At 38.5% G+C, this 27,278-nt stretch overlaps 1 protein-coding gene across 3 annotated transcripts in view; it reads left to right on the forward strand.

The window, feature by feature from the left end:
- The first annotated feature begins 3,522 nt into the window (after positions 1–3,522).
- USP53 (ubiquitin specific peptidase 53) overlaps positions 3,523–27,278 on the forward strand; it is a 35,216-nt gene continuing 11,460 nt past the window's right edge. The window contains exons 1-12 of one of the 3 annotated variants that reach the window (XM_044428450.1): positions 3,523–3,668; positions 14,151–14,808; positions 17,820–17,912; positions 18,939–19,073; positions 19,583–19,696; positions 19,779–19,861; positions 21,136–21,241; positions 22,116–22,262; positions 23,684–23,833; positions 25,059–25,230; positions 26,526–26,675; positions 26,792–26,935. In XM_044428450.1, coding sequence (XP_044284385.1) covers positions 14,665–14,808; positions 17,820–17,912; positions 18,939–19,073; positions 19,583–19,696; positions 19,779–19,861; positions 21,136–21,241; positions 22,116–22,262; positions 23,684–23,833; positions 25,059–25,230; positions 26,526–26,675; positions 26,792–26,935 — 1,438 coding nt within the window. In that variant the 5' untranslated portion in view covers positions 3,523–3,668; positions 14,151–14,664. Of the gene's footprint in view, positions 3,757–11,464; positions 14,809–17,819; positions 17,913–18,938; positions 19,074–19,582; positions 19,697–19,778; positions 19,862–21,135; positions 21,242–22,115; positions 22,263–23,683; positions 23,834–25,058; positions 25,231–26,525; positions 26,676–26,791; positions 26,936–27,278 lie in introns of those variants that run through there. The other 2 variants (XM_044428451.1, XM_044428452.1) reach the window with 2 other exon arrangements.

The raw sequence follows: 27,278 nt of genomic DNA on the forward strand, positions 1-27,278 counted from the left end.
AAGGTACTGGGGGACAGAACCGTGTGAAATACAAAGCTTGCTGCTGCCCCTAAATCAAGTTCTGAATCCAAGGTGCAGGCAGCAAATCCGGTCCTCTGAGGGTCTCCAGGAAGCCATGTCCCTTCACCCAGCACAACCCCTTTCCTCAACACAATTCAGTAACTGAAGCTCTCTGGGCAGTGCACAACTGCCCATCTTTTTTTGGCAGTTTCCTGGCTTTTGTGCCTTTCCCCGGCTTAGGTGTGGGCAGTAAGAGCTTTAAGCTAAAAAGTACTGGCATTTTTTGGTATGCTGGGCCCCACCCCCTCCGCTTTTGGTCCTGCCCACCACTGGAATGTGTTCTCAAAAATAGAATTCATCCCTGAGACTGAAAGAGGGAGGCTGTGTTAGGGGGCAGCTCAATAGGGCTGGAGCCTCAAATCTCTGGGCAGCCATCTGCCTCATCACCATGCTCCATGGGTGCCTGATGAAATAAAAGCAGAGGGAACTATTTGCTGGGCTTTGGCCCACATGTGCTTCGCCTCCTTCTGCCTCTCCCCACCCCCCCCCGCCAAAAAAAATCAAATGCTCTTCTTTCTTCTGCCCACAGATTCCTTTTCACAGGTAGGGATATCCTTAGGAGACAAGGTTCTTTATGGACACAGACAGATTATAGAGCATATGTAAATTAGCATATGCAAATCTGCTTTTTGTCCTCCAGGCATGAGTCCCACACCATGCCTTGCACAACCCTTGATGAAAGAGGTTCTGTACACCTGCCCTAAGCTAATCTGTCCTCAGGTACAGTGGAGGGTAAGGGGTCCTGTCCTTTGTCTCAGGCAATTTTTCCTGAGCCACCCCTGCAAGTAGGGCAAGGGTTCAGCAGTGGTTTTAGGAATGCAACATCCTCACTTCTGCTTTCTTCCTGCCAATAACGTACACCCTCTCTAGCTCTTAAACCCTACATGAAGCTTTGCCTCAATACTCTGCACCTCCTGTTCCAACTCCATACTAACAATGCCTTTTCCCCAAGTCTTTGCCTTTCAGCCTAGTCTGTTCTGTAATGTTATGTAATCCAGTTATCCTGAATCTTTGGGTGGAATCCTATGTATGATCTTCATACACTGTTCTGAGAGTGCTGTGCTAATGAACAGTATATAAATGCCTTAAATAAATACGTTTAAACAGAAAAAAGCTCTACAACGTCCAGCATTCCCTATCCACAATGGGAGTTTTAGGTTTTTTTGTTTTAACATGCATAGGATTGTGCCTTTAAACATCATGTTTGTCCAATTCTTCTGCCCCCACTGTGCTGCATCATACAATAGCCAACAGCATACACGCCCTCCTTTCCTTAAGTCCTGCGAATCCTTAAGTCCTTTTTCTTTTCTCACCTGCATATCCTTTTAAGCCACTGAATTAGTCTGGCTGCCTTTCTGTCCAGTACCTGCTCCCTTCACCACTTGCCCTTCCCCCAGGTTTCTAATTCACAACCCTATGGCTACTTAGCACTGTTCCTTCATGCTTTGATTCATTTCCTTGGGCCTCCATCAGTCCAGCCCCATCCAGAGCTCTTCCTGTCCCTCGAATTCTCAGCCAAGCAAAGCTTTTGCTTTCCTCAGAGTAGTTTGAACTTGTTTTGCACTCATGAAGCTCATAATTTCATTTCCTCAGCCACTCAAGCAGCTATGAATGTTCCATGATGTTAATATACAGATGAGAACGCAGGGTTTTTCTCATCATTTTTATCTGAGATTTTGGATTGAGGATTTACAATTTGGGGAGAGGATAACCTTCCTGGCTGGCCTAGAAGTCTCAACTAATTTGTTTGCCTTTCTTTCTAGTACCTGCTCCCTCTGCCAGGCTTCAAGATGTCTGATAAGCATTTTTTCATCACTTAGTTCCAACTTATGGTGCCAGGATTTACAGAGCAGAGGGTGTGATTCTCTTGGGCCAACTTGGTCCAAAAAGGAGAGATGGGAAATAAAGAGATGGGAACTGCCCAACTTTCATTTCAGGAGTGATGGGAAAGAAAGATGTCAACTGAGTTGTATGGAACAGGGTGGTAAAAGGATGCTAGGTAAGATAAACAGAAGACAGTATCAACACTGGCACTAGGAATAAGGAACCTTGGCTCTAGGATCTGAAAAGTTCAAAGCCCTTGGTGAACTTCCCTGCTCTTCCTCATCTTTGTTTCCCAAAGAGTCCAGCCTTCCCTGCCACACTGTCTAAAAGCAGAGCAAGGCTGACCAAAGACAGCTCCCTCTGGGTGTGTCCTGGATGGAAATGGATGCAATAAGGCCAACCCTCCCTTCCTGCTGCACTGCTCAGATGGAGAGAGGAGGCGGCTATTCCTTGACACTGTCATGGGCAGTGTGGCAGTGGAGGCGGCTGTAAAGAGCTGGCCACAATGTTCTGTGCTGTCCAGAGAGATGGCAATGGGATGGTGTCAGTGGCTGCTCTTTGACACCATTCCTTATCTGTTCCCTTTGGGAAGGAGCGCAGCGCCCAATCTCTGTCGCAACCTGGCGGATGCAAGACAGGAGCAATTACACTTGTGAACTGCCACTTGCTTCTCCGCTTCCTACTACAGGTCAGTACCCACAATACTTGGCAAGACAGATTCAGTGTTTTACAGCTTTCTGTGCCCTGTTTACCTCTCACCAGTGATGATGGCTGCTGTTGAGTGACAGCTAGTCAGAAATTGGCAATAGAGCCTTTGTGGCCATCCAAGAGTACTACCTCCTGCTGTTCACCCTTGTCTGGGTGCATGAGAATATGGGATGCCAGCACTGGTCCCATCAGAGAAGAAAATGTTTGGGAACAGAGAAGAGGCACACTATCCCACATGCTAGATTCCAGAGAGACATTACTGGACAGGTTGGCAAGGGGAAGCAAGGAGTTGAGGGGTGGCAGGCACATCCCCTCCTCCCAGAGCTGCTTACAGTGCCATAAAGCAAGGTAGAAAGGCAACTGCTCCTTTAGCACTGCAAAAGGCTCTTATTTCATATCCCACCCGTTTGTTTTATGTTCAACTTCTTCCCACGTAAATCACCAGCTATTCCAGTACTGTGCACCTATCCATATCCAAACCGACCCCTGGACCAGCTCTTGCGGGACGATAAGGGGGGCAAAACACCACCCTTGGATTCGATCCTGTTGCGATGACGTCACAGGCCGCACCTCCAATCACTTCTAGAGCCTGTTCCCTATGGCCTGCCTCTCCCTCCAATCGGAAGCCGTCCTCTTTTTCTCGGCGTCTGAAGTCATCGGAATCACCCGAGGCTTGCTGAGGAGACGGCCGCCTGCTTACCCCCGCCCACACCAGTCAGCTGCTACGCGTGCACGCGCGCGCGGGGTCTGGCGTTCGCGCGGCCCAGCCACCGCGAGAACGCCGGCTTGTTGTCGTCCGGCTTCTCTTCCTCCTCACGACTCCCCCCCGCCCTTCGCCTGCCTCCCTCCCTCCCTCCCTCCCTCCCGGCTCGGCGAGGGCGCGCGAGCGTCGCTCCAAGCGGCAGGAAGAAAGTTACTCAGGGAAACGGGGGCGGGGACTGTGGCGCGGTGGTGGGCGGGGGAAGGAGCCTGCCTGGCAGCCCGAGGCACAGTCTGGTCGCCCGCTGGTGGGAGCCGAGGTCGGGATGGGGAGAAGAGGCTGGCGTGGCAAGAGCAGCCGCCGAATCGGACCGAAGGTGGGTGCGCCGCAGGGAGAGCGCGGAGCGGGGCACGCGGAGTGGCCGGTTGCGTATTTCCAGAAGGGTGATAAGCGCCGCTCCGAAGGTGAGGAGCGCCGGCCAGGCGGCAGCGGCTTGGGGAGGGGGAAGAAGGCAGTCGGCGGCCGTGCTCCGAAAAGCCGGTCTGCGGAGCGGCAGCCTGAGGCAGGGGGCCTCCCTGCGCCCGCTCGCAGCACTCCCTTCAGTCGGGAACTTCCTGGCACGGAAAGTTTCTCCTCGAGCGCCTGGCGGGGTTGGGTCGGAGGCGGGCCAGAGGCGACCCGCAGGTGCCCGCGGCTGCCGCTTGCCCCTCGCGGCGGCGCAGCCCGAAAGTGTGGACGCGTCTGCGTGACCGCTGCGGCCGAGCCTCTGTACGAGGAGCCAAGACCTCTCGGTCTCCCTTGCAGTCGCTGAGCCTTCAGCAGCTTCTGTAATTCTGTTCCCCCTTGTTTACTTCTTCACGCGTTCTCCTCCGTCAGTGCCTGCTCCGTCTCGGTTTATTGGCTGCTGAAATAGCCCGGCAGTGACCCCCCCCCCATCCCTTGTCCTATAATCTGGAGACGCCTAGTAAGTGTCGACTTGCTGCCTGGTGGCCCTCATCCCGCTATACCACTGGATGTCTTCATTTCCCCGACCCTCTGTCCCTAGTATTACTGCAATAGTTGTAATAGCTGGAAAGCAGGATATGTAATCTCCTTATCAGTAGTTGTAAGATATCGTTAGGAGGAGCAATGGTCCGAAGTTAAGAGGTCTGCAAATGGGGTGATGGGCGTCAGTATCTTAGTCACCTGGTTATCCTTATATTAGAGTTATTGAAAGTTAAACTTTGCAGATTGTGGAGATATTCAGTCTGAAGTTTCTGCAGAAAATCCAGTGGTTGATTTTCTACTCTTGTCTGTGGGAGGTTCAGGAGGTACAGTGCTGTTTTAATTCTGTGTTTCCTCTATGTTTGGCATTCTTGTATCAAAATATTCCAGTATTTTATAATAAATTAAAGAAATGTGATTTGCATAAAGAGTATTTGGGCTGTCCTACGAATGTTTATGTTCCTGCAATCAACAAAACTTGGATTTGTGTATGTTGATACATTCGTGGGTGTTAGGAGCTGCTTTCATAAATATTAAACTACACAGTTAATTTTTAACCTGGATGTTCAGGAGAAGTGTATGAGACTGATTCTTTGAAAACAGGAAGTGTCACTGCAGGTGTGTATGTTTGTAAAGTCAGTTTCCCAGTGCTTGAAATGGTATTGGTTAAGGATCAAGATATAAGTTTGGTGTTTTTTTTTTAAAGCTCAGCTAATATATTGCATGCAGTAATACAGTCCAATCCCAAACTTTAATTCTGAATCCTAAACTGTTCCTTGTGAATGTAGCTAGCATCCTATGCAACGTTATTGGGAAGTAAGCACATTGAGTTCTGCGCCATTTGGTCCTAACATTGCTCCCAATATCCAGTGTGATAGTTCTGTTTATGCAGTATCAAAACTGAAAATCTCAGTGTGGCTAATCTGATGTCACTTATGAAAACACCAGTGAGAGTACTAAATATATCAGACCAGTTGTCATAAATGAAAGTAACTCATACTTTGTAGTAGATGAAGCAAGTCAAATTATTTGTTAGATTGCTTCCTTTTTACGTAAATCTGGGAACATTTTAAAATTAGATACACTAATTCTGGATTCAGTCATTATTTCACATAATCTTTCAACTACTTCATAGCATAAGAAGTAGAAATTCACTAGCCATAGTTACTAGGAGCCTTTATATATCTCCCATTTATTTGTGTTGTAAGCCACCCCAAGGCTTCGGCAAGGGGCGGCATAGAAATGTAATAATAATAATAATAATAATAATAATAATAATAATAATAATAATTTGGATAGATAGTTCAACCTACCTAATGATTGGTATCACGTGGCCTGAACAAATATGTACAAAACTCAGTATGTGACTTATGCTAACAGGATTTTTGTGTTTACAGAATCATTGTGCATCATTGTTTATTGTATGTACAGTAATGCATCACTGTCTGGAAGTACAAACTGGGTTATTAACTCAGACTGGATTATCATTTAATATTTTCAATTTTGACTTTCACCTTTGTCGGATCTGCAAAAACTGTTTGTACTTTTCTTTTTTAATGTAATATTTATCCCCAGGAGTGAATACACATTTTCATTTTGGGATCAGAAAATGATGGATATCTTAGCATCCCTAAGAGATGCCAAACTATTTCATCTAAATGAAATGATCTGATATTTGGTAATTTGATTACATAGATCTATAGGCAAGTTTATATTCACTTTCTAATCCTCTTTATAAGGTAGCTGTTCTTAAGACTAAAGGAAAATAAAGGTAGACAGATATTTCATTTGTAAAGGATTTTTAATGGCTTCAAATGTTTAGTTTGATCTAATCATTTAGCATTTCTTGGTGGGAAAGAATAAATCAGATATCTAACTTTGTGGAATTATGTTGGTATTAAGACCCTTTCTAGTCCATCATCTTGTATAAAAAGATTCTTACTGACATCTTTAGTTTAAATGCAGAAGTCTCATTACATGGAAGCTTTTAGGATTGCAGCTGTTAAAGAAACTGACTCTTACTGATATATTAAAGATAATATTTTTTTGCATTTACAAATACATCACAGCTGTGAAACATCCTTCCCATAGAAACTTTTCAGAGATGAAAAGTATATACTTTTCATCGTATATACTTATATACAGTAAAAGTATATACTGAGTATATACTTTGTTTTGCTTTTTAAATGCACTGATTTGGGAAGCTATGAGCCAAATGCTTGATCAGCTAGAATTGCAACCAGCAGTTATTTAGCACAGTCACTCTAAGCACTTTAAGAATTTGCAACATTCAAATATAAATCATCTTGTTTATTTTAACAATGCTGACATATTCTGCTCAAGGTGTTCAATTTTCAGTCATAAATGGGGAGTTTCATGTCAGCAAAATCTAAATACAGTAGACGTTACCATGCAAATGGAATCAGTGTTCTACACCTAAAGATTAACTTAAAGAAGATTTATCCCCATTAAAGATCATGATGGACTATCTAAGAATTTAATATTTTATTTAATACATCTATCATTAAGGATTAATAAATGACCGTCTGCTCATTGGGGAATAAAATGAGAGGCAACCAGAGGTAGTCATTGGGCATTACAGTATGAGATATTGAGGGACTGGGGCAAGATGGCACTTCCAGCCATAAAGGGAAGTAAATTATGATTTCGACTTTGTTGGAAAATAGAATGTCAGTGATAGATGGTGGACAAGTCAGTTGAGGTCTTATATTGTAGGCTGTTGGTATTGTAATGGAGCAGAGGTGGTGATGGCTGATGTAAAAGAGTTGTCGAGACCTCTGTTAAATCAGCAGGTATTAGATGGTCTGTCACCATTAGCTAAGAACATAAGAAGATTCATGCTACATCAGATCAAGGATCCATCTAGGCAGGCATCCTGTTTTCCAAACTGATCAGCCAGATGTTTCCCGGAAGGCCACATATAGGGCATAAAGGCAATAGTCTTTTTGCATTGTTTAACCCCAAAAACTACATGAAGATGTCTAGCCTCTGAACATGAATGTTCTATTTAGTTACTACTGCTAATAACTTGTAAATGAATCATCTATTAATTGAATTGCTGTTATTACATCTTTTGGTAAGAAATTGCCTGTTTATACATCATGTGTGAACTTCTGCTTTGCTTTGACTATCCTGAATCTGGTACCAGTCAAACGCATTTGAACACCATATCGGCTTCTGTGAGAGAAAGAAAAACACTTCTTTCTCCACTTCTTATTTATGTTTTGTAATGTTAAATTTTTATATCACCCCAGTGGCAAATGCCCTTGAGGAAGTTTACAATCACAAATCCGACAGCACCTGTAACAACAAAATAAGCAACTAGCAATAAAAGTGTCAGAACAATACAATATAAAATATTAACAGTTTTAAAATGTTAAATCTTAAGGACCCAGTAATAAAATTTAACAATCAGAGCAACAGATTAAATATTAAATGCCTGTTTAACAATATGTTAATTTGGTGTATACATGTATGCTATGAATATACCACACAGTTCTTTGGGAAAGGCATTTCACAGAGACTACTGTAGAGAAGACCTTTATCCTGGTAACCATATGTTGCATCCAGAGAAGGATCTAGGGAATGTTTTAGTTATCTGACAGGGACAGATTGAAAAAAGACATGCTTTCAGGTAGATTAGTCCTTAGCAGTTTAGAGTCAACTCTTTTAATCAGACCAGGAAATTGTATTGCAGCACTGAAGTAATGTGTCCAAAATGGCTAGTTCCAGTAAGCCACTTCACTGTTCTGATCTAAGTGAAGTTTCTTGACTATCCTCAGAGGTAGTCCCAATGATAACACATTGCTGTAATTCAGACTAGCAGGTTATCAGTGCCCGGATTACTGTAGCCAGGTTCTTTCTGTTCCAGTAGGGCCTTTACTGATATATCAGCTAAACTGGTTTATCAGCCAAACCAGATTTTATTTATTTATTTTTCGATTTATATCCTGCCTTTTTCCTACAAAGGGCTCAAGGCAGCTTATATCTCCTTCTCCATCTTATCCCCACAATAACAACCCTGTGAGGTAGGTTGGGCTGAGAGTCTGTGACTGGCCCAAAGTCACCCAGTTTGCTCCATGGCTGAGTGGGGACTAGAACCCAGATTGTCTGAGTCCCAGTCCCATGCTTTTAACCACTATACCACACTGGCTCTCTAACCAGATAAAAGGTTCTTCATGCCCCCGAGGCCAGTTGGGACACAAATGACAGATTTGGAACTATGAGTATTCCCCAATTATAAACTTGCTCATTGTGAGGGAATGCAATCCCATTTAGAGCAGGTTGAATGAAAGATAATGGGACAGATGAACCTCTGTCTTTCTGGACTGAATCTGTGTATTGGCCCTAATCTGTGTATTGGGCTTAATCCATCCTTACAGAGTCCTGAACCAGAGGCATTGGTTCAGCATGGCCTCTGTCTCATCTGTATTTGCTGAAAAGGAGAGGTAGTGTTAGGTGTCACCTGCATGTTGATGATACTCTACTCCATTTTTATGCACTACTTCCCAGTGGTTTCATATAGATGTTGAAAAGTAGAGGGGACAAAATAGAACTCTGAGGGATGCCATAGTGGAGTCTCCTGCCCAAGTAAGATGGAATCACTGTTAAAGGGTGCCTCCAACATCCAATTTAAGCAGTTTCTCCAGAAAGATGCCGTGCTCAATAAAATCAAAAGCTACTTGGTGGTCTAGAAAAACCAGCATGGATGTATTCCTGGCTGGCCAGCCTGCCGTCCTTCCTTCCTTTCAGCAGGTGTCATTCCGCAGTGCAACTGAGGTAGTCTCTATACCAAATAAGGCCTAAAACACAGTTGAAATTTACCTTAACCATCAGTGTCATTCAGAAGTGCCTGGCCAGCCACCGCTCTTTCAGTCACTTTGCCTGAAAATGGAAGATTAACCACTGATCTAAAATTATTCCTGTCCTCTGAAATTAACCCTTTTTCAAGAGAGGCATAACTACCATATCTTTCAAAGAGGTTAGTAATCTGATTTTGGTAGTGTTTTTCTACACCTTGTTGAGCTTTAACAATATCAGATATGTTTCCCCTTAGTCATCGCTTTCCTGAATTTAAAATAGATCTCAAACAAAATCTCCTTTTCCTTATAGTGAAGGTGCTATAGCAGCTTGATCATTTTAGGGTGCAATCTTAAGCATGTTTAGATAGAGCCTAAGCATTACTAGCTGAAAGATGCGGAGACAGTAAAACATGAATCATATTGTGCAGTTAGTTGCCTTTTTCAGTTCTGATATCATTTTTAGAGGGGGATTCCAGAAATATACAGAGTACTGCAAATGCTAGTTGTCTTAATTTTGGTTTGTTAATTATGCTTCACATGAAAGTTGCCATTTTCATTGTTGCTGTGCACACTCAGTTGATGTTTTTGTTCAGCTAGCCACTATGACCCATAACTAACTGGGTCATCAGAGATGCTTGTAGATGACTGCTAAGATTCTAAAAACTCTTGCTGTGATAATCTTTGTACTAGGCTTAACAACATCCTGTTTACTTTTACATGCTGCAGATATTTAATTCTTAAGTAATACTGATGTCACCACCATTACTTTCTGGAATATGGGCTGCAGAAATTTAAATTGTGAATGGATTATACACACAGCTTTTTGAGTAAGGGGTTCTGAAAAATTGTTCCTATGATAAAACCAGAAAAATCCTGTGGACACTATATCTGATACATTTTCCACCATAATGTCCCCCTAGGAGTGCTAAACATTATAGAAAACCATGGCCTGAAATTGTCTGTTGCACTTTAGATCAATCCAGGATCGGTTTCATAATGTTTCATGCCCCTCAAGTAAGAAAGAACTGGATATAATTTAATACAACAAGAAGTAGCCTAAATGGAGCCTGGTAAGGCTTTCTATTCATAAGCAAATGCTATTATCATTATTATTGTCCCAGTTCCAAAATCTGAGTGCCTTTAGGAACCTTGGTGAAACAGATTAATACATTGATTCATATTATCATTATTGTTGATTTCATTTCCATATGGCCTCACATTGCCTTTAATCAAATGATTAAAATACAAGAAAAATATAAAATATAAGAACGTTAAACAGATAATAAAAATAGACAATAACAATGTATAACAAAACAGTGGCTCTGTGAAACACCTGGCAATCCCTTGCAAGCCTTTGGGTGGCCGAGCAAGTCTTTAAAAGCCTCAGAAAAGGGGGTCCTCTTAACCTGGTGCTGAAAAGAGGACAGATTTGGCACAAGCCAGGCTATTGTGGGGAGGTTATTCCATAGATTGGGGGGCTACCACTGAGAAAGTTCCCCCCCCCCCTTGTTGCCTGTTGAGGCTGTACATCTCTCTGAGCTGACTGCAGGGAAAGTAACTAGAAATGCAGAAGAACTACTAAAAAAGTTGATCCGGTTCCTACCCACAGAAATTTACTATCAAATCCAGAGGGTGCTCACTTTGAAATTTCATTGAATTCGGTGAAACCTGGTTCATCTGGAAGGAATCTTAGAACTTCAGCTGTTTGCATGTACAACACAGGAACAACTTTACATAGAATAACAGATAAAGATCTGTGAACACAGTCACTAATGGCATCTTTAGGAGTTAAGTCAGCCACTACTTGAGTGCATCATTTGGTTATAAAGAGCAGAGCTACAGTATATCCATCAGTTTGAAACAGTGTTTTCTGTGATAGAATCGTTAATGGGAGGAACATGCTACTTTTACAAGAGTTTGTATATTTGAACTAGACAGAGGATGTAGCAAAAAAAGTGTTAATGTTTGTACAAAATGTTCTAGAGCATGTGAAACATCATTAGTTCTATTTTCAATTGAAAATACAAAACATATACATCAGTTTATCTAGAAAGCACTTAATTTCAACTGAATTCAGAGGACTTGGAACAAAAAAGCTTTGGAGATTTCAAATACTGTAAGTGAAATTTAGTTCTTGTGTTACTGAACTTCTGTTCATTTTTAAATTGATAATCTCATGTGCTGTTGAAGGATAAGGATTGAAAGATTGCTGCATATCAGGAAATTCTCAGTTTTTAATTTTGCCTGTGCCATTAACTCATTGGTTAGGCAAGCTACTCTCAACCTCCCATCTGACAATAGTAATCTAACATGGCATTTTCAAGAAAAAAATTACAAGGAACATATTTGCAGTACAGTCTAGGCATTTTAGTCTACTGTAACTCCTATAGTTTTCATTAGTTAGAGTGTTTCAGATTGTAGCTTTAAAGTGCCTAGAAAAGTCAGTATTATTTAATGCTAAGTATAGTCAACTAATGCTAATGTAATACTATTAGTAGACTACACTAAATTAATATTTGCCATGTCCATATCCTAAAAAGTTGTCCAGATATCGTGTTAACTTCATAAACAAGTACATAGTGGTTGGAGTATATTTTTTTAAAATACTAGGATATTTGGTTTATTGGATCTTTAATGTGTGATTTGACAGCTATAGATCAGATATTCATGATTGCTTAATGCAGCTTTTTGAATCATGGCCTGGAAAATAATCTTAAAGATCATTTGAAAATCTTAAGATGTCAGGGATTTTTCCAGTAGTGCCCACATGTCATTTTGCCATAATTGTGTAGATAGCTAGACTGTGTTTAAATATGTGTAAATACTGCATTGGCACTTGTTATGAGATAATTAATGTAGGCATCCAGTTAAATGGTAAATGTCACCACATGGGACAAAATCATTTCTGGAATTTTAAGAAATGGTTGTCATCAACTGTGGAGAGCTTTATGTTTTGGGGTTAACAATGTTATCTCTTACTTGGATGTTTTATAATACCAATACCAATCTTTAACAGTATTTGAAGTCAGGCATTAAAAATGTTTGTGAGTACTTCTCAACATCTATGAAATCAGTTTTTCTGAGAACATGCAACATTTGTGTTTCTAGAGCCCAGACAACATCTACAAGTGGTGAAAATATATTTTCATATTTGATTTATTTTATCATGTTTTCATATAATTAAACCTCTTCAGTTGCTTTCATACATGGAAAAATTTGTAGATTCTAGTTTGAATCTGAGTCTAGACACACACAAAATGTGTAGTTCCAAATGCATGGAGTGGGGAGGTAACAATGCACATGGTAAATTAAATGTTTGACAGTGCAATGAAGTACTGTTTTATCACATTGCAGCTAGCAGCCATACTTCCTATAATGTCATGGGCAATGATCTTTTAATTTCATGTTGAAATGTGTGTAGTGCCTTATCTGGAGCCTTAGTACAGGTAACTGTAGGTTTGTGAGAATAGGATTGAAAGAGCAAGTTACAAGCGGCTTGAAGTTGTACTGATGTACAACTGTTAAAATATTCCTAGCAATTTATTCAGAAGATCAAAAATATTGCCTTTAAGAAATTTATGTTGTACCTCCAGGTATCACTCCTCACCTAATGATTAATTTCACCTCTCTGCATTCTGTCCTCCATTCCAGAATGGGATAAAAACCTACCCTTTCACCCTATACCCAGAGTACATGAATGTTAAATGTTTGCCTCCAAAGGAAGGTAAAAATGCAGGAAGGAACTGCTTCTTTTCAACCCAGAAATTGGTTGGGGAAATTCCAACACCTTGAGTTAAATTCTGCTTGCTGATCTTTAATTCCATAATTACTAATGTAGTCTATAAACCTGGGACAGTAACAGAAGGAAGCATATAAACTGCAAGGGAGATATATTAGGAATAAGAGAAAGTGCATTAAATGTTTTTAGTAAGCTTCTCCGAAAGCTTCATGTGTACAAGATAAGCTATCACTATCTGAATGTAGAATTCAACAGAGTTAAATGCCATGGATGCCAAGATAAACCTATTGTAAAAAAATTCAGGGAAGGAACATTTTCTGTCCTCTTCTTCTCTGCATCCAATCTAATGGTGTTCAGAAAGGCTGCCAGCCCTCTAGAGATTGGAGAGGAAAATTTGAGATTTGGGAGATTGAAAGGGGGAAGAGGGTTCTTTCCTTCTGTCACCTTTAGGAACATCCCAGATATAAAATGAAAATGGTTCAATATCTGCTAGAATTTAATTTGAAAGTCTGTAGGTCTTTCTCACTTTTCATCTTAATACAAACCAAATGCAAACTCCATAGCTTTTACATCAATCCCTCTCCTTCTTTTTCTTTATTTGCTGTCTTGCCTAATGACACCGCACAAACCCTGGCAATAACCTGTGGTGGATTAGTTTCATGAGAGCAACTCACAACATGCCTAACAGAAGATTGGGCTTACTGTGCATTTTCACCTGCACTCATTAGTCCACCATTAGTCCACCAGCAAGCATCCTATGGGTTGTTGTGGCTTAAGCTGCTCTTCCCACATTGACTGGGAACCATTTTGCTTTGTCTTAACAGCTGTCAAAGGGTGAGTTGTCAATTCAAAGACTGAATTGATCTTTGCTCACAAAAAGGACTAGAGGGATTTATGCCCCCTTTGACACTGAGATCCTCAGGAATTTTGTGCTCTCCTGATAGGTTTCACTTCCTCTCAACCTTTCCACCCATTCCCATGTTTATGTGTGCTCAGAAAGATGGCAAACTGAGTCCATCCCCTTGGAAGTCTGACAGTTATGCTGAAATAATGTTAGAGAATTAAATTATTAATAAACTTCCCAGTCTGTCATGTCTTCAATTCTGGACCTTCAGTAATATGAATCTGTAGGCCACACTAAAGAGTTGGAGTGAAAGCTATGTGGGTTGAATCCAGTGTTCTAGCTGGAATAGACTTACTGAACTTAAAATTCAGTTAACACTGGATATACTGTTGCTTCATCACATTCAATTTTAACTCTATAATTAATGTTATCATAACTGTGAAACTTTTTCCCTTTTTTATTTCACAGATTATAAAAGAAGAAAGAGATGAAATATACATAGTGGAATTACATTTGCAAACCAAAAGAAGAAATATGATTTATTTCCTATACTGAAAAGGAAGAATCAACATGAAAGAGACTGAATATAATATTAACTAAGAAGTCCTGCTTTTGTAATAGAAAGCTGTAATAGTATTTAAAAATCCTCTTCAAAAGAGTGATTTGCACTAATAAACTAAAAAGTGAAGTGAGATACTATGAAGATTGTGAAAGTATTTTTAAGTTTTTAGTATGTTTTAACTTAATTTAGTCACTAGAACCGCTGCATTTTTCACGTTTTATTTTGTCTTCGATATATTTTTAAATTTTTTCTCAAACAGAATAAAACAGAAACAATATTAGCTTGGTATAATTTCAAGCATCAGACATTTTTCTCAACGCATTATTGGAACTCTTTTAAAGGCAATTGTCAGAATTATTTGCCTTGCTCTGCTCAGAATTCTTGGAATTTACTTCATAAATAAAACGTGTGTCCTGAATAATGGCATGGGTAAAATTCCTGAGGAAACCTGGAGGAAATCTTGGAAAAGGTTATCAACCTGGAAGTGTGATGTCTTTGGCTCCTACCAAAGGCTTGTTAAATGAACCAGGACAAAACAGTTGCTTTCTTAACAGTGCTGTACAGGTAAGAAAGAAAGATAACAAAAAATCTTATGTTATGCAAATGTGTGTATTTGTGTTTAATATTTTAATACATTAGTCTAGCTTTCTGTTAAAGGTATGCTGAGATTTTTACAATGCATAGTTTGAATTAGATTTATATTCTTCATAATAAAAAAGCAGTAAAGGGTAAGCAAGAAAAGATGGACAGCTTTTATGACTAAAATATACAAAAAATTGCCTCAAAGTGTATCTAATCTGAATAATAATACAAATAATCCTGCTGTATCAGACATAAGGTCTGTGGTGTCTAGAATCTTGTTTCACGCAGTATTTTTGAGAAGCCTGCAAGCAGGAAATTCATATTAAATACTTGCTATTAAAACAATATAAATCTGTAATAAATAAATAAAAATAATAAAATTCCGTTGGTGAATAAAATGCAGATTCCTTGTCTACTCCACTGAGCCATAGGTGAATCTAAGTTAATATCGCTCAGTCTAGCATGATAATCTGAGCACCCATGTTCTAGAAATCATCTCAGCTCGTAAATATGCAGAGTAAACTTTATTATAGATCACTGTTCAAAGTTTTAAAGTCCTCTAAATTGGAATGGAGGAAAAGCAACATAAGGACAGTTAAACCACAAGTTCATCAAACTGGAAAAGTATTAAAATTGTGTATATTTGCATTCATTACTAGGGAACTATCCATAACCCTAAATTCCATTTATCAAATGCAGAAAGTTCAAGTGTGCCTTCTTTTGGAACAAATTGAACCTGGAAGGTAAGAGCAAGTGAATTGGCAGTCATGAGAGTAGCAAAGAGTTGGTACAAATGAGACCCCCAAAATTTGCACAGGCAGCAAATGCATGCCTATTATAAAACTTTTAAATAATGTTCTAGGAACATTCCGGGAACATCCCAGGGAACATGTAGAAACTAATTCATCTGAGGGGAAAACATTCTTAAGGAATATAAACCTGATAGTATGTCAGGTATATCTCAGGTATGAACATTTTTAAATAAATTAAATTCATTGTTTCAGAGTGGAGTCAGGAGGAAAGTTACACTTTATGCAGAATTGATCTGCGAAATTTCATGATGAATTGAAAGAATATTAGAGTATGCATACAGTTAAAATTCAGCTTAATTGAAATGTAGTAATCATGGACATACATTGCTTTCCATGCATCTAAATCACCCCAAGTTGGCATTAGATTGTCTACTTGAACTGCCTTTGCACTTTGCAATTATATTTTTTTTCTTCCTAGTGGTTTAAAAAGGATAACAAGGGATTGAAGATTTGGGCTTTATGCATAGGGAGGGCTACATGTGCAGACACAGTTGTGTTTGATGTTTTTATCACTTGGAATTGATGTATTGGAGATAATCGCTCTATAGCTTTTTGTTTCAGCCACTGAAAGAGCTGCAGGTGTGATTCTCTAGAAGGTGCACATCATGATTTTGGATCCCAACTAATAACTGTCATTCCTTGTTATACAATTAGTTCCTGCTGATTCTACTGCTTATAAATATGTATCCAGTTGTCCCTTCCTGGTGTGTTTTTGCTTAAATACTGAATTTTTTTAAACATGGTTTTGACAAGAAAATATTGCTTATAAATATGTATCCAGTTGTCCCTTCCTGGTGAGTTTTTGCTTAAATACTGAATTTTTTTAAACATGGTTTTGACAAGAAAATATTGCTTATAAATATGTATCCAGTTGTCCCTTCCTGGGGTGTTTTTGCTTAAATACCGAATTTTTTTAAACATGGTTTTGACAAGAAAATATTGTTTCCAGAATTTTAATCTTTTAGTGTTGTTCAGCTTTCAAGAATGTGTAAACAGCGTCCATTTAGTCTAGCTTCTAACAATAGTTTTTGGACTGTTCATCTGTCCACAAAATTAAGCCATTCATAACGTGGAGTGCTCTCCCCTAGGAGATTTGCCGGCACCTTCCTTATATTCTTTCCAGTGCCAGCCAAAGACCTTCCTTTTTAAAAAATATTTAAATAGTTAGTGCCACTCAACCTTCTGTTTTGTATTTTTATCCATATTTTATTAGTATTATATTTTAATACGTTGTAATTAGTTTTTATTGTGTTTTATCTTATAACTGTGAGCTGCCCAGAGGAGCTGTGGCACAATTGGGCAGCATACAAATGTTTTAAATAAACGTGTTCAGTGGTTCTGATGTCAACTATCAGTGTCGGTGATTAACTAAATTTGTACATACCATTCAAGTTACTTCGTATAGTGACTTCATAGGTCCACATGAATAATATATAAAACCTTAAGCCATTTATTAAGTAAAACACCACTTTCAAAAGCAGTTATCTGCTGATTGAAGCAGTACAGGAGAAAAGAGATGGAAATGTAAACACTGAATGTTTGTCATAACAAATTATATTCAAATTTTACAAAAATGTTAAGTAAAACATACTGTTTCTAATAAGTAGGTAGAAACCTCTGAAACAAACAGTGGGAGTCATCTCTATCAGCTCCTCAAACTGTATTTTTACTAAATGGCCATTTGCAGCTGTCTAACAGTGCCTCAGAAGGAGATTGAAGAAGGTTTGAGCAGCTACAGGATACCTTGTATCCGGGCTACTCCAGTCTCTTCCCCTCTCCTAGAATGCTCCCTTATCTCATCTCCAAGGTTGCATTTCCGACCTTGCAGAGTAGCCAGCATTCTTCTTTCCTCACCATTTGTAGAGGAAGGAGATTAAAGCTCCAATATGTAGCTCTGAAGTTGCAGCTCTATCTTTGACCTTGGAGGAGGGTATCCAAACTATTCTATGGCTCCCAGACAGTGTATAGAAGTAGAGAAGTTGAGCTGTTGAGCAGTATAAAGAAGAAATGAGTAAATACATAATAGGAATTATCCCTCTACCAATATCACTTTTCTAATATAAATTATCCATACCTTGAAAGAGCAGTTCATTGGCAAGCCTACAATTTTAATACAGAAACAAACTTTTAGGGAGGAAGCTGAAGCCTTTATCTCTTTGGCTTTCTCTCTATTTTTTGCAGGTTTTATGGCAACTTGACATATTCCGACGGAGTTTAAGAGGTCTAACGGGACATGTTTGTCAGGGTGATGCCTGCATATTCTGTGCTTTAAAGGTAACTTTAAAATTGTATTGTCTGCTTTATGAATTATTTTATCAGTGGAACTGTTACTCTGTAAGAGGTCCTAATTGGTCATCATTTTCTACATAGGGTGAACACCATGATATTACAGAGGTTATAGTATTTCTGATTTACTGTAATAATATTACAGAAAACACAGACCTAATAAGAGCATTACATTCTGAAGACTTGTACAGGTGAAACTTAGACAGGATAAAAACTTGTTCATTTTCTAAGAAAGTATTCATTGACAGCTTTAACTGCTGCCTTTTAAATATTTTTAAAATATTTTATATGCAGATCCAAACCAATTGTTATTGAGCATGGATATGAATTAGAAAAGAAACCCAGAAAAGGCTGATGGAAGGAAAGCATTCCTAACAAATGATAATATTTTGGAGTTAGGCATGGTTATGGACTCCTGAAGACTGGCATACTTGTTACTGGATAATACATTGCAACATTTTGCAGCAGGTCTCAGTTATGACTGTGTAGAACTTCTCTGTTCAGGTGCTGTATAGCACTTGCCAGGGAACAAACACTGAGAGATGGCTGTTGTTTTTATTCTCTGCTTGTGAGCTTTCTAAAGCTATCTCCTTAGCCATAATAGGAGGTGGCATGCTAGAATAGATGAGCCTTTCCTGATTCAGTATAGCAAAGACTGCTGCCACTCTGTGATAATCTTTCTGCTTTTTCTTGTATGTTCCACCCATTTATTTTCATCAAAGTCAAGGTGTGCAGAAAGTTATCCTGATAGGGGACAGAAAGTAATTATAATTTACAGTATTTTCTAATAAAAAGAAAAATATAATATTTTATTATTAGATTGTTATTATACCCTATTTTATAGGATATTATTATTATACCCTATTATTATATCCTATTAGATAAATACACTTTGTTCAACATCACTGAATATTCTCCTAGATGAAAACATCTCTTATCAAACACTGAGGTATGCTATAGTGTTCAAACAACAAGTATTCAAAAGTATTAATCCCCAATCCTGTTGACTTCCAGACAATATTTGCACAATTCCAGCACAGTCGAGAAAAAGCACTCCCATCAAATAATATGAGGCATGCTTTAGCTGAAAGCTTTAAAGATGAACAGCGATTTCAACTTGGCTTCATGGATGATGCAGCTGAATGTTTTGTATGTATCTGGATAAGTTTTTTTTAAATATTTGTGAACCATGTGGTGGTTGAACTAGATATAGTGCATGTATCCATCACATTTTCACATGCTAACAAGTTCACCATGGAGATTAGATGAGATGGGGAAGATATTTTCTCTGCTTTCCGCTAAGGAAGGCTTCCTTTCCCAGCACTAGGACAGGAAAATGGCTTATTTCTAATCTGCTGCAGGTTGGAAATAAGCCTTTTTTCCTGACCTTGTGCTGAGAAAAGTGCCTCTGTGAGCGCTGGGACAAAGAATGGGGCTTAAATCCAACTGCTCTTTCCCTCCTCTCTCTTTGTTCTGGAATAGGTGAAAGAGAGGGAGCCTGGAAAAGCAGTTTGGTGAACCAGATTGGGAACAGTTGCAAGCTGTATTTGGACCACTGTCAGAAGTTGCTTATGTCTATTGTAGTCATCCTGAAGACCTACATGATGGAAAGACATGATATGAGTCTTTAAAATAAGTCACAGTATTCTTTTGTTTAGGAAAATATCCTTGAGAGGATTCACTATCACATAGTGCCAAGCAATGAAACAGATATGTGCACTTCTAAATCCTGCATCACTCATCAGAAGTTTGCAATGACGTTATATGAACAGGTTAGACATTTCTTTATATTATGTAATTTAGTATGTTGACATTCGGAAAGCTGTAAAAACTAAAACTTTATTTTACTTATAGTGTGTATGTCGCAGTTGTGGGGCATCTTCAGATCCTTTGCCTTTCACAGAATTTGTGCGCTATATTTCAACAACAGCCCTATGGTAAGGCATCTTGTTCTTTTCCTCCCTTTTTGTCTTTTCTTCTCCCTAGAGTCTTACAACATAAGACTTACAAATTCCAAGGAATGGTGAAGAGCAAAGTTAAAATAAATGTGTTGAATATACCTGTTTTGATGAATGATATGATTACCTCTTTACCTTGTCCCTGAATAATAGAAAGGTCAAAACTGGAAAAGAAATCAAATTGAAAACCTTTGGAGCAGGGGAATTATCTGCATTGTACAAATTGATGTAACATCTTTTTGTTGCCTGAGAATCAAGTATTAATTGAAGCTAGCCTTCCTGAGACATATTATATTTAAAAGCTACAAGTTTTTAATGCATAAAATCTTTTTCTGTTTTGGACCTTTCTGTAAACCACATTGATTTATAAAGATGGTATAGAAATGCTGTGAAAAATAAATGGTGTCTTGAGTTCAATAGCCATTCATAATGCTCTGCTTTGCTGTATTATGCCAAATGTTAAATCATTTGTTCTTTATCACTGGAAAACCCTGACTACATCCCTGTAAATAGGAAGCGGAGAAATAATGACCATAGCCATAAGATGAGGCATGGGTGGTTAAGGATTCAGGGAATTTGGAAGAAGCCATCCAGTTAGCTCATATTTAAAAAAAGAAAAAGTAACAAAGCCTCATAGGTCCAAAACTGGGGGAAAATTAAAGTCCCTTAAACTTAATCTTCTGTAGTAACACTTTCATAACTTATTTCTGAACTTCAAACTGACCACTCACTTTAAACTAAGTACAGTATTGTGATCATTTTAAAAATGGTAACTGATGCTTCTAATCTTAGCATCCTGGTTTGCTCTGGACTGGAGAGTGCATCGATCTAAGACATGGGCATAATGTTAAACTGTAGTTAGAACTGAGTCCAAACCATGTCCCTTCTGAGGCCTCAGGGAAACACTCAATTGGAGCCTAGTGTTCTTTCTGGCACAGAGGGGGAAGCAAGCTCTCTATCATACCCTTTTTCTGGCCAGTAGATGTGTAAAGATGGTCTATTCCCTGACTTGATATTATTCCGGAGAAGCAGGGATTACAGCCAATCAATGGACTTAGGTTCCTTGGCGGTGTTTCAGAGCTCAAAGGAGAGCTACATTTGTAATGAAGTAAATCATGCCCAACATAGGTTTATTGTTTGCCTTCCACATTTGTAAGACTTGCTCCAAAATACACTATCAGAGTAGCTGAAAATAATGTTTACTGTTTGTGTTGTAAATGCAAAGTTAAAATGTTACTGATTCCCCTTCACAGCAATGAAGTTGATAGAATGTTGGAAAGGCATGAGCGACTCAAGCCTGAAATGTTTGCAGAACTGCTTCAGGCTGCAAATACTACTGATGACTTTAGGAACTGCCCTGTAAGTAAACTATAGAATTTTTCTTTTGGTTTGGGCAGACTTTCTTTGATAAGCTGAACGCAGAATTCAAAAAATGTAGATAATTTTTTGTTTAGTTTAGCATGTCAATGTTTTATCCTACAATCTGCCCTTAAACTCTCAGATTGCAAAATTGTCTTGGTTATGTGCACTTTAACTCTGGGAGTCTAGTAGTATATGAGGAAGGCATCTTCTTTTAAGAATGGATGAGGACCAATGGTTATTTTTCTGTCTCTTTAATGAAGTTTTAGGCATTTCTTTGAGATGAAAAGTCAAGATACAAATTATCATAAAAATTAGTTAAGTGTCTCAAACTCTGTATGTATATGTTTGTATTATTTAAAATCCATACAACTGAATGGCTTAATAATAACAAAATATGTCTGGGAACTTGCAAACTTACAAGTATAGAAATTGTCATTTTGGAGAGTGGCCTTAAAATGACCATTGTCATTTAGACTTTACAGCTCTAAATTATGTAATAGTTAATTAGGTTGAACATGTTTTACAAATTACAGTGGTATGCCTTAATAGACTTTAATTTGAGTCAACTTACAATTTGTTTTAAAAATAATCTCTTCATTCATTGTCTGTCCATTCTGTCAGTATCTGGCAGTGTTTCAGAAATATATAAAACCATTAAATAGTAGTGATCAGAGAACTAAATAACAGTAATCTGTATTTCTTCATGCATCCTTTTTGAGAGTAGCAACAGGAAACTCAGATTATCAAGGGATTAATTACTAAACATTCAGTGTTTTTAGCAACAATTTTGTTCAGATTAAGTAACATGACTAAACAGGAACTTGTGCATTACATGCAGTGAATATTCTTTATTTTCACTCACTTTTTCTAGAGTAACTGTGGCCAAAAAATAAAAATCCGTCGTGTTCTAATGAATTGTCCTGAAATCGTCACAATTGGTTTAGTCTGGGATTCAGAACATTCTGACCTGACAGAAGATGTTATCCGGAATCTGGCAACACAACTTTATCTTCCAGGGGTATTTGAATAATAATACTGAAAATAACTTTTCTACCGCACTTTCTCCAATTAAAAGTACTTCTAATTCTATGAAAACTTTGTGACAGAGGCATTTCTGCTTGTCTGACACTGCAGGTTATACTCACAAGTAATCCCCATTGAGTTTAGTGTGACTGATTTCAAAGTAAGTTGTGTAGGATTGCAGCTGCATCTTTGTTTTTATCTTTTTTTAAATGCCTTAAATTTGAATTACACCCAGTCTTCCAGCTGTGAATGTCCAATTTAAGAGCACCCCTACTTAAGAATAAGCAAACATTCTGAAATGACCAGACAAAAATGGTCTTTGCATAGTGTCAAAATAGCATTAGTGTTGGTTCCAGGTGAGCTCCTTGTGGCTGGAAAGGGCATTTGATAGATAAGACATTGCTACTGCAGATACTCTCTCCTTGATCACTATTTTTTAAAATTCAGATGACCGAGGAGGCACAGGAGAAGGCATTTGATGATTACTTAATTTGATCAGACTGGATATAAAACTGCCAACAAATAAAAACAGCATAGAACAAAGTTTATCTAGGGTCAGATGTATTTGAAAGCCTTGGGAAAGGAAGGTATTCATCTGACACCAGAAAGAAAGCAAATGTCAAACAGAACTCCTGTAGGAGAGCATTGCACAATTAGTGCCCCTTCATTGTTTAGTCATTCAAGCAGAATAACGGCTTCGGTATGCTTAGATTAAAGAGGTACTCCCACTTAAATGGGCAACTTATTTTTTAAATGCATCTTTATTAATATATGCATTAACACAGCTTATTACAAGATACCTGCTGTGTGTAGATTTGTAAGTTCACTACTTCTAACACTCTTAGTAAATTACAATATTTTGAAAAGATGATAGCTTATGTTAATGTTTTAAAATTAACATTATAATATTATGGTTACTTGCCCCTAACTATTCTTACTGAAAGCAATGGGACTTCTGAGTAGTGTATCGATTTGCCATGTAAGTTATTAATGCAAAAGAGTAATTGAAATACCCTAGCATTTCTTAGCTCCTACCTGTCCACTATATCAAAAGAACTACAATACCTTGCAGAAATGTTCAGCCCCTTCAACCTTTCCACATTTTGTTGGGTTACAACCTGTGGCTGAAATTCATTAAAGACACTGTTAGCACTTGTTGTACACAAGATGCTGAACACTGAAGGTGCAAAATAATTTAATTATGGCACAAAAGTAAACAAAAATGAACTGGCTTTCTTGATTAAGAAGTATTCACATCCTGAATCAATACTTGGTAGAAGTACTTTTGGCAGCAATTACAGCTGTGAGTTTTGTATATCAAAATCTAAAGAACTGTATCAAAATGTTAAATTTAGGTACAGAAGTTTCACACTCTTTATCCTTTCCCATAGCTGACTGACAAAATCATTTCTTCAGCTGTTCTATAGGGTTACTGATGAACATGCCAAAAATAGTGAACTTTATCTTGTGGGAATGATTTGCTACGCAAGCAAACATTACTGTGCCTTTGCCTTTCATACCAAGAGTTATAAATGGGTGTTGTTTGACGATGCCAATGTGAAAGAGGTAAGTGTTTTGATATTTTATGTAGTTATTTATGTATTGATGAATTCATGTATGTATTTATGCATTTTATACATAAGCACCTGTATGTATTCTAAAACTGGTAAGGGAGTACTCCTCGACCCGGAGCTTTCTTTGGAAGCTCAGGTGACAGCGGTAGCGAGGAACGCCTTCCTTCAGCTTCGGCTGATTAATCAGCTGCGCCCCTACCTGGAGTACGACTGCCTGGCGACAGTGACACACGCGCTGGTGACTTCCCGCCTTGACTTCTGTAACGCGCTTTACGTGGGGCTTCCCTGAAGACAGTCCGAACACTTCAATTGGTGCAAAATAGAGCTGCCAGGTTGCTGACGGGGACGGGGCGTTATGCTCACATGACTCCAGTCCTCCGTCAGCTTCACTGGCTTCCCATTGAAGCCCGGGCCCAATTCAAGGTGTTGATTATGACCTACAAAGCCCTAAACGGCTTGGGTCCTGGCTACCTGAACGAGCGCTTACGTCCGTATATGCCCGACCGCCCTTTGAGATCTGCGGGAGAGTCCCTTCTCCGGGAACCCTCCATGAAAGAAATTAGGAGAGTAAGTACCCGGATGAGGGCTTTCTCTGCGGTGGCGCCCAACCTATGGAATTCAATCCCCAAAGAGGTCCGCCTGGCACCGTTGTTACTGGTTTTTCGGCGCCAGGTAAAGACCTTTTTATTTAAACATCATTTCAATTGTTAAAACATATGATCTGGCCAGGGCAACTTCTTCCTTCTCTTTCTCCTCCTATATTTTTATTTTATACTGATAATTTTAATTTTATTTTTGTAAATCAATGTCTTTTTTGTATTTTTATATTTAATGGTAATTTATTATGTACTATTGTATTTCAATGTATTTTATCATGTTGTAAGCCGCCCCGAGGTTTCGGCAAGGGGCGGCATAGAAATGCTATAATAATAATAATAATAAAATAAGCTTGATAAATTGAGCACCCTTTCTGACAAGGTGGTGCTTAAATGAAAGGGATGTTCTCTATTTTGAACTTTGAGGGAATTTGATATGTCAATGATTACAAAAAGACAAAATAAAAATAGTACGCGCTTTATTTATCTAAATATTCTCTTCAGTGAGATGTTGAAATCTGTTAATTGTGTATAGATTATCTCTATTTTATTGAAACTGAACTGCAAGTTTTTCTTAATGGCATCGAATTACTAACTCTTTTTTTGGTGAAAACATTTTAGGTTGGAACAAAATGGAAAGATGTGGTATCTAAGTGTATTCGTTGCCACTTTCAACCCTTACTGCTCTTTTATGCAAACCCAGATGGCACACCTGTATCAACAGAAGATGCACCTAGGCAGATAATTCATTGGTCACATTATAAGGCGTCTGCAGGATGTGGAGAAGAACTTGGTAATAAAGACTTTACAAATTAATCATTATTTGATAAGAAGGAAATGCTTGATTTGCATGTAGGCTGTTAGTGCAGTTAGTGTTCATAGTGTTCTGTCACTGAATTCAGTGGTAGGAAGAGGGAAACAGCAGGTCCTCTAACTCTGTCTTCTTCTTGGATAGGATTGACCAACCACTATATGATGAGTTTTCCTACACCTTCTGATTTATTAAAGTGGTAATCACAGAATGTGGAAACTTGCTACATGATGGCAACTTGCAACATATACTGTGTATCCTACTTCATACTATAGCCCAGGGGTGGCAAATCTGAAGTGGGATTAGAATTCCTGTGGTGAAACAACATAGATGCACACTCACTTTGATAAATGGAGAAAGATAGGATATTGGGTATGCACATTAATGTTGAAAGTGGTATGGGATAATGGAGGTATTGAAGGATGGAGGAATTTTTTGAAAAGTTGTTTAAAGAAAAAATCTATTTTTTAAAATTTATGAATCAGATTTTTAATGTAAATTGTAAATACTAAGTTTCACTTCAATAACAAGTTTGATACTATATCTGTAAATAGGCATATTAACTCCTCAGTTAATCTCTAAGCAGAAACAGTGCCTTTATCAGATCATTTTCTAAATCTGAATATTTGCACTTTACCAACCAAACATAGTCATTTTCACCAGATTAAAATAATCTGCCCAGTCGCTAAAGTCCTTACTTCTTCAAATCATGCAGAGGCATTACAGTTTTTTGTTTGCTCCTTTGCTTTCATGAAGGTAGTATTGAACCAACACAGAAAGAATTAGCACTGGAAATTAGAGACAACAGATTGCCCTGTGCACTGGTTCCAATATTCCTGTATGTAACATCACAAATGATATATGGATGCTTGTTGTAAATATGAGAATATTTTGCAGACATTATCTCTATAGGTAAAAAAGATTATAGGTTCTCAGAATGGTCTGTCTGTGGAAAAATAAGCCATCCTGCAGAGACTGCATTGGATTTGAATGACACTACCCTCCACCATGATTGGTTATCCATTGCAGGTTCTCATGTCATAATGAGATAATATTCTATTTAACTACATTGTTGCATAATCTACATGGTTCAGTGGTTAAAAATTAAGCCAGTATTTAGGAATAAATGAAAAACCATCAGTGGGAAATTTGATTCATTTAGTACTTCTGTATGACTTCTAGATTGCAGCTTTATGCTGGGATTTCTTTTCAGTGTATTGCACTGGTAAAAAAAATGTGTAAACATTTTCATTAAAAATATTTATGGCTTTTCCTAGGATTTGAAAAGTCTGCTTTTCCAAAGACTGACTTCACAAAAGAGAATGGGTTTGGAGAAATTGTTACTCAGAAGACCACTAAAAAAAATCAGCCTGAAAACCCAGCCTTTAGTCGAAACCATTTTTATACTAGTGGTGCCAGAAGCTCAGGTACAGATTTTACACATCCTTGAATTATTTTATGGCAATGTTACTTACAAAACTTAGCATGAAAAGTTTTTTACTGGCTTTTAAAATGATTATCAAATTAATACCTATTGTTGTAGGTAAATTGGGACATAATGAACATAGGGAAAAGGCAAAGGACATTTCCAGAGAGTGTGCTCAGAAGGTAGCAGAGATGAAAAATTTGTCCTCCCTAAGAAAAGATGCAGACAGAGGATCAAAGAGAGAATCTGGAAAACAGAAAGGTAACTATTTAGAAAATCAAAAATTTCTATCACTAATCCTTCTTTTGTACCCTGACTAAAGAATCCAGTATCTTTAATGTTAGCTTTATGTGTTCTGAAATTCTTTTGTACAGGACAGCTGCTGCCTCACCTGGATCAAATGGTTTCATGTAGATGTTAAAAAGCATGGGGGACAAAATTGAACCCTTCAGAACTCCATGACACAGTTACCATGACACAGAGCAACATTTCCCAGCACCACCATCTGGAACTGGTCAAGTCAAGTTGGAACAGAACCACTGCACATCAGTGCTCCCAACTTCCAACCCAGCCGACCGTTCCAGAAGGATACCATGGTTGATAG

This window comes from Varanus komodoensis, unplaced genomic scaffold, assembly GCF_004798865.1.
Source record: "Varanus komodoensis strain SLA01 unplaced genomic scaffold, ASM479886v1 scaffold2, whole genome shotgun sequence".
Lineage (NCBI taxonomy): Eukaryota > Metazoa > Chordata > Lepidosauria > Squamata > Varanidae > Varanus > Varanus komodoensis.